Source organism: Malus domestica, chromosome 10 (genome assembly GCF_042453785.1).
Source record: "Malus domestica chromosome 10, GDT2T_hap1".
NCBI classification, from domain to species: domain Eukaryota; kingdom Viridiplantae; phylum Streptophyta; class Magnoliopsida; order Rosales; family Rosaceae; genus Malus; species Malus domestica.
In genome coordinates this window covers 5,943,130-5,959,460 of record NC_091670.1, presented here as the reverse complement: position 1 = coordinate 5,959,460, position 16,331 = coordinate 5,943,130, and the positions used below count along the sequence as shown (strand labels likewise).

At 41.6% G+C, this 16,331-nt stretch overlaps 1 protein-coding gene across 1 annotated transcript; it reads right to left on the bottom strand.

Moving 5' to 3' along the window:
* Positions 1–668: 668 nt before the first annotated feature.
* LOC108172726 (protein PSK SIMULATOR 1-like) lies at positions 669–16,060 on the bottom strand. The gene is made up of 10 exons (XM_029109447.2): positions 15,770–16,060; positions 15,198–15,523; positions 14,859–15,051; positions 3,821–3,917; positions 3,251–3,345; positions 3,085–3,157; positions 2,776–2,882; positions 1,520–1,636; positions 1,307–1,383; positions 669–1,136 (listed from the first exon to the last, which is right to left on the bottom strand). Exons 1-10 carry the CDS (start codon positions 15,920–15,922, stop codon positions 932–934), a joined length of 1,443 nt encoding a protein of 480 aa, XP_028965280.1. The 5' UTR covers positions 15,923–16,060; the 3' UTR covers positions 669–931.
* Between the last annotated feature and the right edge of the window lie 271 nt (positions 16,061–16,331).

Sequence of the window (16,331 nt, the reverse complement as noted above, 5' to 3'; positions counted from 1 at the left end):
GGGAGGAGCATGAACTTTGGATTATTAATTGAATATTCTGTACATACTAGCCACTAAGTATAAAAACCAGCATCCTTACCATCTACAGAAATTTAACTTCCATTGATCAAAATACATTTCTGACCCTACATTTTGACATTCAAAATGGCCATGACTTCTCTCGTTTCTCAGCATCCATGCCCGCTTCCATGACATCGCCACCGCCACAACAAAGAGCACACGACAGGGACAAATGCCGCAGATGAACTTACAAGACATACATACACAAGAACCACTTCGCCTGTGCATTCAAATACTTCGAATTGTGTCCACCCGATCAATGACATCCAGTGCTTTGCTCCGGTCGAAATCAAAGTCAATGATAGGAACGGAGGATGGCCTCCTGATTGGAAATGGATCCTTCCTACGTTCACTTGTCGGGGAGTGGTTGCTACTCTTGCTCAGCCGGTTATGCTTGCTGAACCTGGTCCTTGAGGTGTCAAATTCTTGACTCTTACTAATCCCCGGTGTCAGTTTTCTCTTACTTACGTATCGAAGCATTTCTTGGTCTTCAACTGTTAATATGGGTGATGAGCAGTTGGTTTTGTTCATACATAACTGAATTGCCTTCTGGTTGGGGGAGCAAAGAGGGGATTTAACAGGAGATCTTATTCCACAGTTTCTAACTATTGCTTTTCTAATTTTTGAGTTTGTATTTCATTCATAGAGAAAACTATCCCACAGATACAACATATATAAGAGGAGGCGTGATCAATACACTGATCACCTCCTTGATTGATGCCTTAACATCTGCTTAGGGAACATAACTAAAAGCAGCATGCATTCCTAATCACAAGAAAAGCACAAGAAGCTATTAACCACCTAGAGACTCAACGCAATACCCAGGGGTAAAACATCTTGTAGTTGACAGAACCCAAATTACCCAGTGACCCTAATTACCTAGAGGTCTTTGAATACTTCCAATACTAACCCTCGATTGGTTGACGAGATGGTGGAGCCACACCACCAGTTCAAGAATGTAAGCCTCAGTTCTATTTTTATCAGCATGGTGCAGTGTCTCAATCCTCAGCAAGTCAGTACCAGCAGGTTTCCAGTTCATCGCCCATTCTCCAACCCAGCCAGAGCAATAATGAGCTCTACATAAAACCGCATCGCAAAAAGTAATCAGTAAACAGAATTGAGGAAAATGAGAGAGAGTTGTGAATAATTACATCGTCAAAAATGAAGAATGTGGACACCAAAAAAATTGGATAATATGTAATCACTACAGTTAAGAGGGATAAAAGAAAAACTAAAGAAGCTTTACTTGGTTGTGTTAGTGGCAATGGGAACTAGCCACTGCAACGTTTTCTTCATTTCCGCTTTAATTTCAGCGATTGTATGCTGCAAAAAGAGAAAAGCATTTGAAGTTATAGATCAGTACATGCAAGGGCATACAAATATGAGCTTACTTTGTAGTAGTAAAATACAATGTAGGCGAGTTGTTACAATTCCACTTGTTAAATAAAAGTATAGATACCTCTTCCTTAAACTGAAATGACTGCAGTTTTGATCGCAAAGCTGATTTCACACCAGGCGGGAGCCCCTGATATAAAGTATCGCGTGTGTTTGAACACACAGAACTTGATCGAGACACCTGGTTACATTCAAACATTAGCTCAGAGGTCATGGCCCAAGTGATTTGATATAAAGCATAAAATTTCCATTTATCAAGCAACAATAAACATAAAATTTGATTGAAGGGAAGAATGATTATTGTGCCTTAACAGAAAGTAGAAAACTTCCCGTCATATACCAGGTAACTACTATAACCTGCTATTTGCTAGTTATGCTATACACAACTGAAGGAAAGCTAATACACATGCATTGTCCGAACTGTAAGGTTGACAAGGATCGTGCTACAATCAATGATCAAGATGCTGCCATTTGTCAGTAGATTAGGTGGTAAGAGTTGTTAAGTTTGTTGAGAGAACGATTACTTAGAGAGTAAGCAATGTAACTAGTATAAAAGGCAACATTACTGTTGTATTCATTACCCTGAAAAATATACAAGAAGCATTTCTCATTTCTCTCTCTCTCTCTCTCTCTCTCTACATCTGCAATCTCATTACCTCCATTGATAACCTTCAAGCTCAGATCTCTACATTCTCACACGAACATCCTATACATATGGAATCCAACCGACAGAAATCAGAACCCAATACTCTATTACCGTGCATGAAATCCCCCGGGCATAGGACTGCCCATTAAAAAACAGTCTAGAGGTAGCAAAAACTTTAAAAGAACAGTAGAGGGACGAAAACAGACAGATTTTGGCACTTAAGAATAAGAGGTTGCACAACCCCACAAGAATATGTTTCCGAAATTGACCTGGATACAATCATACAACCCACTCTTTAACACTCAAAGTTGGTTGCTACACACTAACGACTAAGAGGTTGCATGACCCCATAATAAACATATCGAAGTCTAAAAGGGTATTGAAACTTAAAACCTGCTCTTACGGTAAAACAATTGTATTTGCACCACCGTAATAAGTAGTTCACTAATGATATCACATACTTGTTTACACTTGAATTAAAGGGACAGAAAAAATATTATCACAACGGTTGAATATTTCGGAAATAAATATAACATCAACTCACAAGAACATCAACTTGAGTGATAATAATATTCGTATGATGCAACGCAAGACCAGCAGACCCCAACTTTTTGTGATTGTTCTGAGAACCTAAAGGACGAAGAATACTAAAAATGAATTTACATCAAACTCACAAGCGTATCAATTTGAGTGATAATATTTGCATAATGCAAGGCAAGACCAGCAGACCCCAATGTTTCGTGATTATTCGGAGAATCATTCACAGGTTCATCATCGGTTCCTGCAGGACCAGATAGAATCACATAAAAGTCACTTGATAATCGATTTCAATGGTAGCTTCCACATATTTCTTTTGCAAGTTTAAAAATTACTAGAGATGAACGCTATCAACAAGGTCAACTTTCCACTGCATCTCAGAGCGGAACTAGAAGGCCTCGTAGAAGACCATTATCAGACATCTCATCCAGACTTTTGAAGCATACCTGCATTGCTAAATGCTTCGTGATGAATCTCCTTATGTAAAAAACGCACAACATGGACAAGTTTCTCCACGACCTGTAAATATCAGATATTATTAGAGTTTAGAAAGAAAAGTAATTTTCGTTTGCACCTAAATGACATACAGAACTAGAAACACTTATAACCTACCTCTTCTAACATCCTGAGCCAAAATGATTTTCTCTTCAAACTTCTCAAAAGCCTCCTTTGATTTTTCACCTCTGCTCTTAAGATTGCGAGGCTGTCTACTCCGCGTGATAAGCAAACAAAGTACAATTAAGTTCCTTTCTTTACGATTGTGTAGCCATTTCATTGGCAAACACAATAATTATATAAACTGAAGAAGACACCATTAGATGAAACACCCCACGGGAATCGGAGATGTATCGACTTGGATCACCCATAGGAGCATTTGAGTGGCCAGGCATGGCAAACGTAAAGTTACAGAGAAAAACTTAATGGATAATAACAGTAAATTAATTACATATTGAACAGACTTCGGAAGTAGTATTAATGTATATTACGTAAACATGGGCATAGCAAAACTGGCAACAAAAATGTCTACAGTCGTGCACACGCATGCACACACACAGCACAGGTGAACTGAAAACCTTTTAAGTGAAATCTAATCTTAATTTCTTAATACACTCAATCATCAACTGAAAAAAAAATGCAGACAAAATTTCACTACATTGTAAAGGAAATAAAAAATGCAAATACCTCTTTGGCAGGTTTCTGGATTCTCTATTTGCTCTTGAAGCTTACACCGGTACTCTTTGTCAAGTTTGTCCAAGGAACAAATCTCATGATATAATTCCTGTAACCAAGAAAAGCTTAGTTCTTCCCTCTACAAATTTCCAAGGAATAATATCAGTCCAGCAGTAACTTTGCAGTTAGAACATTTACTAGCAACTCCAAGGCTTGTTTATTTATTAAAAAACAGAACCAAATAAGCAAACAAATACACGGAGACTGACGTAATTACGTGGACGCATTCTAAAAATGTCAAAGGCATGAGTAACACTCTATTTTCAGGCAATTATCTCTCTCTCTCTCTCTCTCTCTCCATGGAATCTCAGTGATAGCATTCAGTTACTCGATGCGGAAGGTCTACTGAAACGGTGCATAATGGTGCTGAACGCAAGAAAGATCTAAATCCAGCATGGAGAAGAGTTAAAACAATCATGCGGCTAGAAAGCCCTTCAACTCAACGAGGACTATGAGGATGCTCAACAACGTTTTCAGCATAATTGTAACAAGAAGACTAAATAGGACTAATTTACAAAAATAATAGACAAGACCTCTCAAACAGGACTAATTTACAATTATGAAAATCTTGTTAACAAAAATAAAGAGTTGCAGACAGAGCATGTATTGAAGAAGAAGAGAGAAAAGGGAATAAGAGAGAGAGAGAGAAAGTCATGGATTACATTGATACTCTATTGATCTTTACAACTATGAGAATACAATTTATATAGCCATCATGACTAGCTTGCAGCCTAAGCTATTTACAACAACAACAACAACAACAACAAAGCCTTTTCCCACTAAGTGGGGTCGGCTATATGAATCCTAGAACGCCATTGCGCTCGGTTTTGTGTCATGTCCTCCGTTAGATCCAAGTACTCTAAGTCTTTTCTTAGAGTCTCTTCCAAGGTTTTCCTAGGTCTTCCTCTACCCCTTCGGCCCTGAACCTCTGTCCCGTAGTCACATCTTCGAACCGGAGCGTCAGTCGGCTTTCTTTGCACATGTCCAAATCACCGGAGCCGATTTTCTCTCATCTTTCCTACAATTTCGGCTACTCCTACTTTACCTCGGATATCCTCATTCCCAATCTTATCCTTTCTCGTGTGCCCACACATCCCACGAAGCATCCTCATCTCCGCTACACCCATTTTGTGTACGTGTTGATGCTTCACCGCCCAACATTCTGTGCCATACAACATCGCTGGCCTTATTGCCGTCCTATAAAATTTTCCCTTGAGCTTCAGTGGCCTACGACGGTCACACAACACGCCGGATGCATTCTTACACTTCATTCATCTAGCTCGTATTCTATGGTTGAGATCTCCATCTAATTCTCCGTTCTCTTGCAAGATAGATCCTAGGTAGCGAAAACGGTCGCTTTTTGTGATCTTCGCTAGATTGCTCCGGTCATTAGTGTGGATAAGTATATAAATGGATAGAGATAGGAAAGCAAACACAAGATGTACGTGGTTCACCCAGATTGGCTACGTCCACGGAATAGAAGAGTTCTCATTAATTGTGAAGGGTTTACACAAGTACATAGGTTCAAGCTCTCCTTTAGTGAGTACAAGTGAATGATTTAGTACAAATGACATTAGGAAATATTGTGGGAGAATGATCTCGTAATCACGAAACTTCTAAGTATCGGAGTGTGGTGTCGTCTTGACTTGCCTTATCTGTCTCATAGGTAGATGTGGCATCTTCTCTGGAAGTACTCTTCCTCCATCCAGGGGTGGTATCTTTAACTGGTGGAGATGCACAAGGTAATGTATCAATTTCACTTGAAGCTTACTTGTAGTTTCAGGCTTGGTCAAGCGCGATACAAACCATGTAGTAGGAGTCCCCCAAGTCGCCGAGCTAGGGGGTCTGCTGAAAGAGGTGACAGACAAGGTAAGCAATCAGAGCTTCGACTGATTGTTCACATTCTCCCCATCTTGCAGCAGCATGAAGGATAAAGAGAAGAAAAATGAGAAGAGATGATATGAGATACTTTTTCTTTTGAAGAAGTAACTTTCCACAGGCTTATTCTTGAACTGAGCTGGAGGGTTTTCTGGTTTCCTCCAGAGTATAAGGCCGACTGAAGAATTTGAGGGTCAAAACAAGTCCATCAAATCTAGAGTACGTTCCACCCTGCTGATATGGGATACTTTTGCTTTTGACAGAGTAATGGATGTATCGGCACGTGTGCTGTTACGCTTGTCTCCACATGCTTCCTTGTATCCTTCGCACTTGCCCTATCTGTTCCTCAAGCAGATGCGGAATCTTCCCTGGAAACATAAGATGTTGAAGATGAGTACTCGAGAGCAATGCCAGGTAAGTAATCAGGTAAGGGGTTCCAAGCAGTCAGTTCCTGGCTGGAAGCTTGATTCCAAGTGCTGACTGATTGCTCTCTTTCTCCTTGTCTTGCAGGTAAAAACAAGGCCAAAGGAAAAGACAGGGAAAAAGCATGATATGGGATACTCTTGCTTTTAACCCTGATGATATGAGATATTCTTGCTCTAGTATAGCTTGTTTGCAGAGGTATTATCGGGGGGAAAGAAAGCTGAATATTTCGAAAGGCTTCGTTGGGAGTGCCCTCTCAGATATGATGAAGGGTTGAGCATTTTTGCAGGTCTGCCTGTCCGTTGGGGATGGAGGTCGACATATATAGGATTCTCCCTAACAACAAGTAGTAATGTTATTCCTTTACCCTGCTTGGTCATAGCACGGTAGTGGGAGCTGCCAGTTTCACATGTTTTAACTCTGTCAGAGCACTTTGAAAAAGTGGTCTGTGGTATCTGGCTCTCGAGATTCGGAGAATGATGCCTCTTCGATTTTTGAGAAAGCAATCATGCTGGGGGTCTGGCTCTCGAGATTCGGAGAGCAGTGTCTCTTCGATTTTTGAGGAAGTAATCATGTTGGGAGTCTGGCTCTCGAGATTCGGAGGGCGGTGCCTCTTCGATTTTGGAGCAAGCAATCTTGTTGGGAGTGTTGTCTCGAATGTGAGTAAAGGTTAGGCATGTTTGCTAGTCTACCTTGCCACGAAGCACAAAGGTTGACACACAGGGACTTTCCAATTATCCAGCAATGGTACTGTTCCTTTACCCTCTCTTCGATTTTGAGAAAATAGTCATGTTGGGAGTCTGGCTCTCGAGATTCGGAGGACGGTGCCTCTTCGATTTTGGAGCAAGCAATCTTGTTGGGAGTGTTTTCTCGAATGTGAGTAAAGGTTGGGCATGTTTGCTAGTCTACCTTGCCACGAAGCACAGAGGTTGACACACAGGGACTTTCCAATTATCCAGTAGTGGTACTGTTCCTTTACCCTTGTGGGTAATAATATGGTAGCTAGACCTTCAAAATTTATGTGTCTAAACTTTGTTAGTGCTGTTTCTTTGCTATTCTTTTACCTTTCTTGGTCAGAGCGATGTAGTGGGAGCTGCAAGCTTCACGTGCTCAACTTTGGCAGAGAACTTTGGCAAAGTTATATGTGGTACCCATGAGCTATTGTTGCGTGTGGGAAGTGGGTGATTGAACAGTAAGATTCATGTGCTTTCTACTTCACCAGAAGTCTTCGACAGAATGCCCATAATTTCTGCAAAGCTGAGTGTGCATGTGACAGGTGCTGACAAGGCTAGAAAAGTAGGTGCCTCTTCGATTTCTGAGATCGGCCCTCGTGGTCTCTGAGCAGCCCAGCTTTTGAGAAAGTGAGCGCCTCTTCGATTAATTCGGAGAACGATGCCTCATCGATTTTTGAGAAAGCAATCATGCTGGGGGTCTGGCTCTCGAAGATTCGGGGAGCAGTGTCTCTTCGATTTTTGAGAAAGTAATCATGTTGGGAGTCTGGCTCTCGAGATTCGGAGGGCGGTGCCTCTTCGATTTTGGAGCAAGCAATCTTGTTGGGAGTGTTTTCTCGAATGTGAGTAAAGGTTGGGCATGTTTGCTAGTCTACCTTGCCACGAAGCATAGAGGTTGACACACAGGGACTTTCCAATTATCCAGCAATGGTACTGTTCCTTTACCCTCTCTTCGATTTTTAAGAAAGTAGTCATGTTGGGAGTCTGGCTCTCGAGATTCGGAGGACGGTGCCTCTTCGATTTTGGAGCAAGCAATCTTATTGGGAGTGTTTTCTCGAATGTGAGTAAAGGTTGGGCATGTTTGCTAGTCTACCTTGCCACGAAGCACAGAGGTTGACACATAGGGACTTTCCAATTATCCAGCAGTGGTACTGTTCCTTTACCCTTGTGGGTAATAATATGGTAGCTAGACCTTCAAAATTTATGGGTCTAAACTTTGTTAGTGTTGTTTCTTTGCTATTCTTTTACCCTTCTTGGTCAGAGCGATGTAGTGGGAGCTGCAAGCTTCACGTGCTCAACTTTGGCAGAGAACTTTGGCAAAGTTTTCTGTGGTACCCATGAGCTATTGTTGCGTGTGGGAAGTGGGTGATTGAACAGTAAGATTCATGTGTTTTCTACTTCCCCAGAAGTCTTCGACAGAATGCCCATAATTTCCGCAAAGCTGAGTGTGCGTGTGACAAGTGCTGACAAGGCTGGAAAAGTAGGTGCCTCTTCGATTTCTGAGATCGGCCCTCGTGGTCTCTGGGGAGCCCAGCTTTTGAGAAAGCGAACGCCTCTTCGATTTCTGAGATCGGCCTTTGTGGTCTTTGAGCAGCCCAACTTTTGAGAAAGCAAACGCCTCTTCGATTTCTGAGATCAACCCTCGTGATCTCTAAGCAGCCCAGCTTTTGAGAAAGCAAACGCCTCTTCGATTTCTGAGCAGGCGCCTCTTCGATTTCTGAAGCTCCGTCGAGTGCAGATTTTTATAGGGGCTGGCATTAAGTTCCAAAGCACACTTGAATCTCCACCAGTAGAAGCTTCATTCTTGCGCTTCTAAGATCTTGATTTGTCTGACCTCTTCTCTCTTCAACACCTTTGAAAATGTCTGGCCCCTCCAACCGTCGTTTTGACTTGAACCTTGTTGAAGAGGCAGCCCCGCCTTCTCCAGACAACATATGGCGCCCATCATTCGTCTCCCCTACTGGTCCTCTTACCGTTGGGGATTCCGTGATGAAGAATGATATGACCGCTGCGGTGGTGGCCAGGAACCTTCTCACTCCCAAAGATAACAAACTACTTTCCAAACGGTCTGATGAGTTAGCTGTTAAGGATTCGCTGGCTCTCAGTGTTCAGTGTGCAGGTTCTGTGTCTAATATGGCCCAACGCCTATTTGCTCGAACCCGCCAAGTTGAATCATTGGCGGCTGAAGTGATGAGTCTCAAACAGGAGATTAGAGGGCTCAAGCATGAGAATAAACAGTTGCACCGGCTCGCACATGACTATGCTACAAACATGAAGAGGAAGCTTGACCAGATGAAGGAAACTGATGGTCAGGTTTTACTTGATCATCAGAGATTTGTGGGTTTGTTCCAAAGGCATTTATTGCCTTCGTCTTCTGGGGCTGTACCGCGTAATGAAGCTCCAAATGATCAACCTCTGATGCCTCCTCCTTCTAGGGTTCTGTCCAGTACTGAGGCTCCAAATGATCCCCCTCCGGTGCCTTCTCTTTCTGGGGCTCTACCGACTGCTGAGACTTCTCCTAAGCAACCTTTGTGAAGGCTCCCTCTTGTGTGTTTATTTTGACTCATGTATATGTACATATTTGTAGCTTATCGGGGATATCAATAAATAAGCTTTCCTTCATTTCAACGTATTGTGTTAAATACACCAAAGCCTTATTCGCTAAGTTCTTTGAATTTTCTTTTGTTGAAGCTTGTATGTTGAAGCTTTCTGAGTGGAGCATGTAGGTTGGGGTAGTGTTCCCTTAATTTTCCGAGTGAGGAAAACTTCTCTGTTGGAGACTTGGAAAATCCAAGTCACTGGGTGGGATCGGCTATATGAATCTTAGAACGCCATTGTGCTCGATCTTGTGTCATGTCCTTCGTTAGATCCAAGTACTCTAAGTCTTTTCTTAGAGTCTCTTCCAAAGTTTTCCTAGGTCTTCCTCTACCCCTTCGGCCCTGAACCTCTGTCCCATAGTCGCATCTTCTAATCGGAGCGTCAGTAGGCCTTCTTTGCACATGTCCAAACCACCGTAACCGATTTTCTCTCATCTTTCCTTCAATTTCGGCTACTCCTACTTTACCCCGGATATCCTCATTCCTAATCTTATCCTTTCTCGTGTGCCCACACATCCCACGAAGCATCCTCATCTCCGCTACACCCATTTTGTGTACGTGTTGATGTTTCACCGCCCAACATTCTATGCCATACAGCATCGCCGGCCTTATTGCCGTCCTATAAAATTTTCCCTTGAGCTTCAGTGGCATACGGCGGTCACATAACACGCCGGATGCACTCTTCCACTTCATCCATCCAGCTTGTATTCTATGGTTGAGATCTCCATCTAATTCTCCGTTCTTTTGCAAGATAGATCCTAGGTAACGAAAACGGTCGCTCTTTGGTATTTCTTGATCTCCGATCCTCACCCCTAACTCGTTTTGGCCTCCATTTGCACTGAACTTGCACTCCATATATTCTGTCTTTGATCGGCTTAGGCGAAGACCTTTAGATTCCAACACTTCTCTCCAAAGGTTAAGCTTTGCATTTACCCCTTCCTGAGTTTCATCTATCAACACTATATCGTCTGCGAAAAGCATACACCAAGGAATATCATCTTGAATATGTCCTGTTAACTCATCCATTACCAACGCAAAAAGGTAAGGACTTAAGGATGAGCCTTGATGTAATCCTACAGTTATGGGAAAGCTTTCGATTTGTCCTTCATGAGTTCTTACGGTAGTCTTTGCTCCTTCATACATATCCTTTATAGCTTGGATATATGCTACTCGTACTCCTTTCTTCTCTAAAATCCTCCAAAGAATGTCTCTTGGGACCCTATCATACGCTTTTTCCAAATCTATAAAGACCATGTGTAAATCCTTTTTCCCATCTCTATATCTTTCCATCAATCTTCGTAAGAGATAGATTGCCTCCATGGTTGAGCGCCCTGGCATGAACCCGAATTGGTTGTCCGAAACCCGTGTCTCTTGCCTCAATCTATGCTCAATGACTCTCTCCCAGAGCTTCATTGTATGACTCATTAGCTTAATACCCCTATAGTTCATGCAATTTTGTACGTCGCCCTTATTCTTGTAGATAGGCACCAAAGTGCTCGTTCGCCACTCATTTGGCATCTTCTTCGTTTTCAAAATCCTATTGAAAAGGTCAGTGAGCCATGTTATACCTGTCTCTCCCAAAAGTTTCCACACTTCGATTGGTATATCGTCTGGGCCTATTGCTTTTTTATGCTTCATCTTCTTCAAAGCTACAACCACTTCTTCCTTCCGGATTCGACGATAAAAAGAGTAGTTTCTACACTCTTCTGAGTTACTCAACTCCCCTAAAAAAGCACTCATTTCATGTCCTTCATTGAAAAGATTATGAAAATAACCTCTCCATCTGTCTTTAACCGCGTTCTCTGTAGCAAGAACCTTTCCATCCTCATCCTTGATGCACCTCACTTGGTTTAGGTCCCTTGTCTTCTTTTCCCTTGCTCTAGATAGTTTATAGATATCCAACTCTCCTTCTTTGGTATCTAGTCGTTTATATATATCGTCGTAAGCCGCTAACTTAGCTTCTCTGACAGCTTTCTTCGCCTCTTGCTTCGCTTTTATATACCTTTCACCATTTTCATCGGTCCTCTCCTTGTATAAGGCTTTACAACATTCCTTCTTAGCCTTCACCTTTGTTTGTACCTCCTCATTCCACCACCAAGATTCCTTTTGGTGTGGGGCAAAGCCCTTGGACTCTCCTAATACCTCTTTTGCTACTTTTCGGATACAACTAGCCATGGAATCCCACATTTGGCTAGCTTCCCCATCTCTATCCCACACACATTGGGTGATTACCTTCTCTTTGAAAATGGCTTGTTTTTCTTCTTTTAGATTCCACCATCTAGTCCTTGGGCACTTCCAAGTCTTGTTCTTTTGTCTTACTCTTTTGATATGTACATCCATCACCAACAAGCGATGTTGATTAGCCACGCTCTCTCCTGGTATAACTTTGCAATCCTTACAAGTTATACGATCCCCTTTCCTCATTAGAAGAAAATCTATTTGTGTTTTTGACGACCCACTCTTGTAGGTGATCACATGTTCTTCTCTCTTCTTAAAGAAGGTGTTGGCTAAGAAGAGATCATATGCCATTGCAAAATCCAAGATAGCTTCCCCATCCTCGTTTCTCTCCCCAAAACCATGGCCACCATGAAAACCTCCATAGTTGCCTGTCTCCCTGCCCACGTGTCCATTTAAATCTCCTCCTATAAATAACTTCTCCGTCTGAGCAATTCCTTGCACCAAGTCTCCAAGATCTTCCCAAAATTTCTCCTTCGAACTCGTATCCAACCCTACTTGAGGTGCGTACGCACTTATCTATCTCCTACCCTTTTGACATCTACAACATCTTGTACCAAGGTCTTGTCCACGATGATGCCAACACCGTTTCTCGTTCTATTTGTGCCCGAATACCAAAGTTTAAACCCTGAGTTTTCTAGATCCTTTGCCTTACTACCAACCCACTTAGTTTCTTGTAGGCACATAATATTTATCCTTCTCCTCACAATAACTTCCACTACTTCCATAGATTTTCCCGTTAAGGTTCATATATTCCACGTTCCTAAACGCATTTTGCTCTCTTGAACTCTACCCTTCTGTCCTAGCTTCTTCACCCTCCCCCGTCTAATAGGATCAAAGTACTTCTTTTGTGTGTCCCGGGTAAAGTTGATAGGAGCATATGCTCCCAAACAACTTTGAGTGGAGTCGTTCGAAAAGAAGTTTCTATGGCCCCCTTGCTCATTTAACACTGCATCCGGGTGCCGATGGAGATACAGCGACCCTTGCTCACTTATCACTGTGCTCGGGCCACACAGCGCGCCACTTACGGATGACGCCCTAGCTTTAGCGCGATTTTGTTCTGGATTCATTTTCATAAGGATTCGACGTGATCATGGAGTGCCGGCTGTCGACTACCTGACGCCCTCCCCCTCCTCCTTTATCCGGGCTTGGGACCGGCCATGTAAGACATAGGCGGAGTTCAGCCTAAGCTATTTAACTAACTAATTTGATAACAACCTAACTAACTATTGTTGAGCTGGAATGATATATTCAACATCCCCCCTCAATCTCAACTGGGATTTCCAGTTTGAGATTGTATGAGTGCTTGAGAAATGCAGAACAATGAAATCCTTCTTGTTGATGTACTCGTAGCCCTGCTCCCATCGCTCCCATCATCAATGAATCCTCTGTTCTTGATGATTACAGGTGTCTTCATCAACTCGACTAGAGTTTTATCCCTGTTTTCAACCACAGCAGCAAGATTCTGCAGCAATTCATCTCGAGTCTGGTCTCGAGCCATCTCAACTGATGCAGCCACCCTAAAACTTCCTCATGATTCTTGACTGTTCAGTGGTGTGTTATCCACAAAATTATCATCCTGAAGTTTTACAGTCAATATTCCCAACAACCCTTCAATCTTGACACTAGTCGCTACACAAACTAATCACTACACACATTGAATCTTTGCAAGAACCCTTCAAACACTTTCTGGCTATCGGCCTTGAAAAAGTAAGTATACGGCTATCGGCCTTGATACTTACAAGATACACAGAAAAATCTTCACTGAGAGATGCACTCCGGCAATCAGCCTTAATGGAGTTGCACACAATAACAACAAACAAGACTTTTCAAGAACGTTACTCCGGCTATCGACCTTTAAGGAGTAACACACAATATCTGAGACAAAACTTTTCACTCCGGCTATCGGCCTTGTGGAGGAAACACATTAAATTCAGCACACTCTTGGCAATCGGCCTTTTTCAAGTGCACAAATCTCAAACAAGCAAGAACTACTATCAATTCAATCACACTTTGGCATCGGCCTTTAACAAGTGGATATCACAAACAACTTCACAATTCTATCAATTTATCAATAACGGCTTCGACCTTGTATTGATCATATACGCATGAAACTGACATTTACACAAACACATAGAGTGCAAGAACTTCAACCATACACAGAAAACACCATGAAACTTGAACCAGAGAACCCAGATAGCATTGTACAATTTTGACTCTAGAGAACATCTCGCAAGAAATACCTGACTGAAGAAATTACCAAAGATCGTCCCTTTGAACTCCCTGCAATATCGTCACGCAACACCCAGAAACGAAAGCACCAAGAACCATCAATGAAAGATCTCGCCAATAACCACCAGCGAAAAAAATCGTCCCTTCGAATCGTCCAAACCTTCTGTGGCAATTGGCCTTTAACAAGGATGATACAGCAGAAAGACTTCAAGATTCAACACTCCAGCAATTGGCTGACACAATTCATCAAACACTTGGAGTGCACCGAGTTGATTTCTCCAAAAACACCCATTCTTCATCCAGAGACAACCCACCAAACAGCTGAAGTGCACAGATCTTTTCCCTGTTGAAATACCTAGATTCGAGCACCAAGAACAGCAAATCGTCCCACAGAAACAGAGCAACGTTGTAGAAAACCCAAACTGTAAAGAACACCTCCAACGACACAATGTTGCAGCGGAAAAACGAGAGATCACCAAGGAAAGACCTCCGGCGATGATACCATGTTAACAGAAATAAAGAGTTGCAGACAGAGCATGTATTGAAGAAGAAGAGAGAAAAGGGAATAAGAGAGAGAGAGAGAGAGAAAGTCATGGATTACATTGATACTCAATTGATCTTTACAACTATGAGAATACAATTTATATAGCCATCATGACTAGCTTGCAGCCTAAGCTATTTAACTAACTAATTTGATAACAACCTAACTAACTATTGCTGAGCTGGAATGATATATTCAACAAATCTGAACTCAGATTCATTTTACCAATGCAGTGCCAACACGCATCCATCATTATAGAAGAACGAGAACAATCCCTGATCTCATTCGAAGGCAAGTCACAAATGGATCATACAACTGCAACTAAAGGCTGCATTCTCTATACGTTTACTTACATGTGTATTTGAAACCAACATCATCATTTGCTGCATTACCACCTCTGCATCTTCCTTCAATAGCTTCTGTCGTGCAACCATAATGTTTGTGAAAGGGCACTGGTTAAGATAGCGATCCAGATTATGCCACTGAGGGTCTTTACAACAATTTCCAAACCGCGCTACTTCTCCGGAGAGAATTTTGAGCTCTTCCCTGCCAGAATTGTACCAGAACATTATTAATCTCCGACTTCATATACAATTATTCAATAAATAAACACCACATGTTAATTGAAAAAAAATAGTTATAGCTTGTTCTGATTGTCCAGAAAATTATACTAGGAATTTTCAGTTATCAACCTCTTGTCAGCTGCAACAATTCTCAGGAGTTCATCCATATTTCGTGAAACTAAATTCTGGACCCCTTCTGATGGAAGCACAACCTCTTTTAAATGTTTAATGTTATACGTTGACAATGATTGCATTAAATTTGATCCCTTGACAGTTGTGTTTGCAACTTCGAAAGTCAAGAGTGAAATTTTAGTCCCTTTTGTTGTCGCCGCAGAGGTAAAACCAGTGTTTGTGTTCAGAATTGCCATGCTACTACCAAGGCCATAGATTGCATCCACTGCCCTCCCAAGGCCAGATGTACTAGCCCTGCCCAGCAGTGAGCTCATTTCCGATATCTATAACCGAAAACAAAAACAAAATACAATTTAACATGTCTATTCAACATCAAAGCAGTACCATTCGTACCCTAAATATGAGATTCTGAATAACATAGGAACAGAAAGAAACCAAGTTTGAAATTCAAGATGATAAGAGCAGTTGTACAGGAGAAATAATTAGCCATGATTATAATATATATATATATATATATATATATATGTATGTATGTATGTATGTATGTGTGTGTGAAGGTTGTGATATACCTTGGGAACAGCCAGCTGCTTAGGCAAGCAAGGAATCCCATCAATGATATCAAGTTCTTCATCAGGGCCATTGCTGCTGTCATGCTGACTCTTTAAGTTTATGTCAACATATTCTACTTTGGCCCTCCTTTTCACCTTCTCGAGAATCCCCATTATGTCTGTGTCGTCAGTAATCACCCTAGAAGAACACACACTGGATTTCGATTTCGATTGAAGAGTTATGGAAGAAGAAAATATAAGAATGATGACCTGAGAAGAGACAAGTCAACCTACAACTCATAGTTGAGACCACCTTTCGCTCGCTCATGTCATGATATATTATATTTTACCGCGTTTTTTATGCAACCTGTTCTCTCACCCAACAATTACTTATACAATAACGGTGAAAGCAAAAATTTTAAATTAAATTTGTAAACAAGAATGCTAGGGATCAAATTTTAAAGAGTAATATTAGAAAAATTAAATTTGCAGATAAAATTTGCAAACTAAATATTTTGTTACCAATAGGATTGAACATGTTTATTAACATTTAAGTAATAACCCGATAATGAACGCCATGACC

Coding starts and splice junctions, on each gene's coding strand:
- LOC108172726 (XM_029109447.2), bottom strand. CDS start 15,922: ATGGGGATTCTCGAGAAGGTGAAAAGGAGGGCCAAAGTAGAATATGTT. Junction 15,524..15,769: donor AGCAGCTGGCTGTTCCCAAG/GTATATCACAAC, acceptor TTTCGGTTATAG/ATATCGGAAATGAGCTCACT. Junction 3,346..3,820: donor TCCAGAAACCTGCCAAAGAG/GTATTTGCATTT, acceptor CACGCGGAGTAG/ACAGCCTCGCAATCTTAAGA.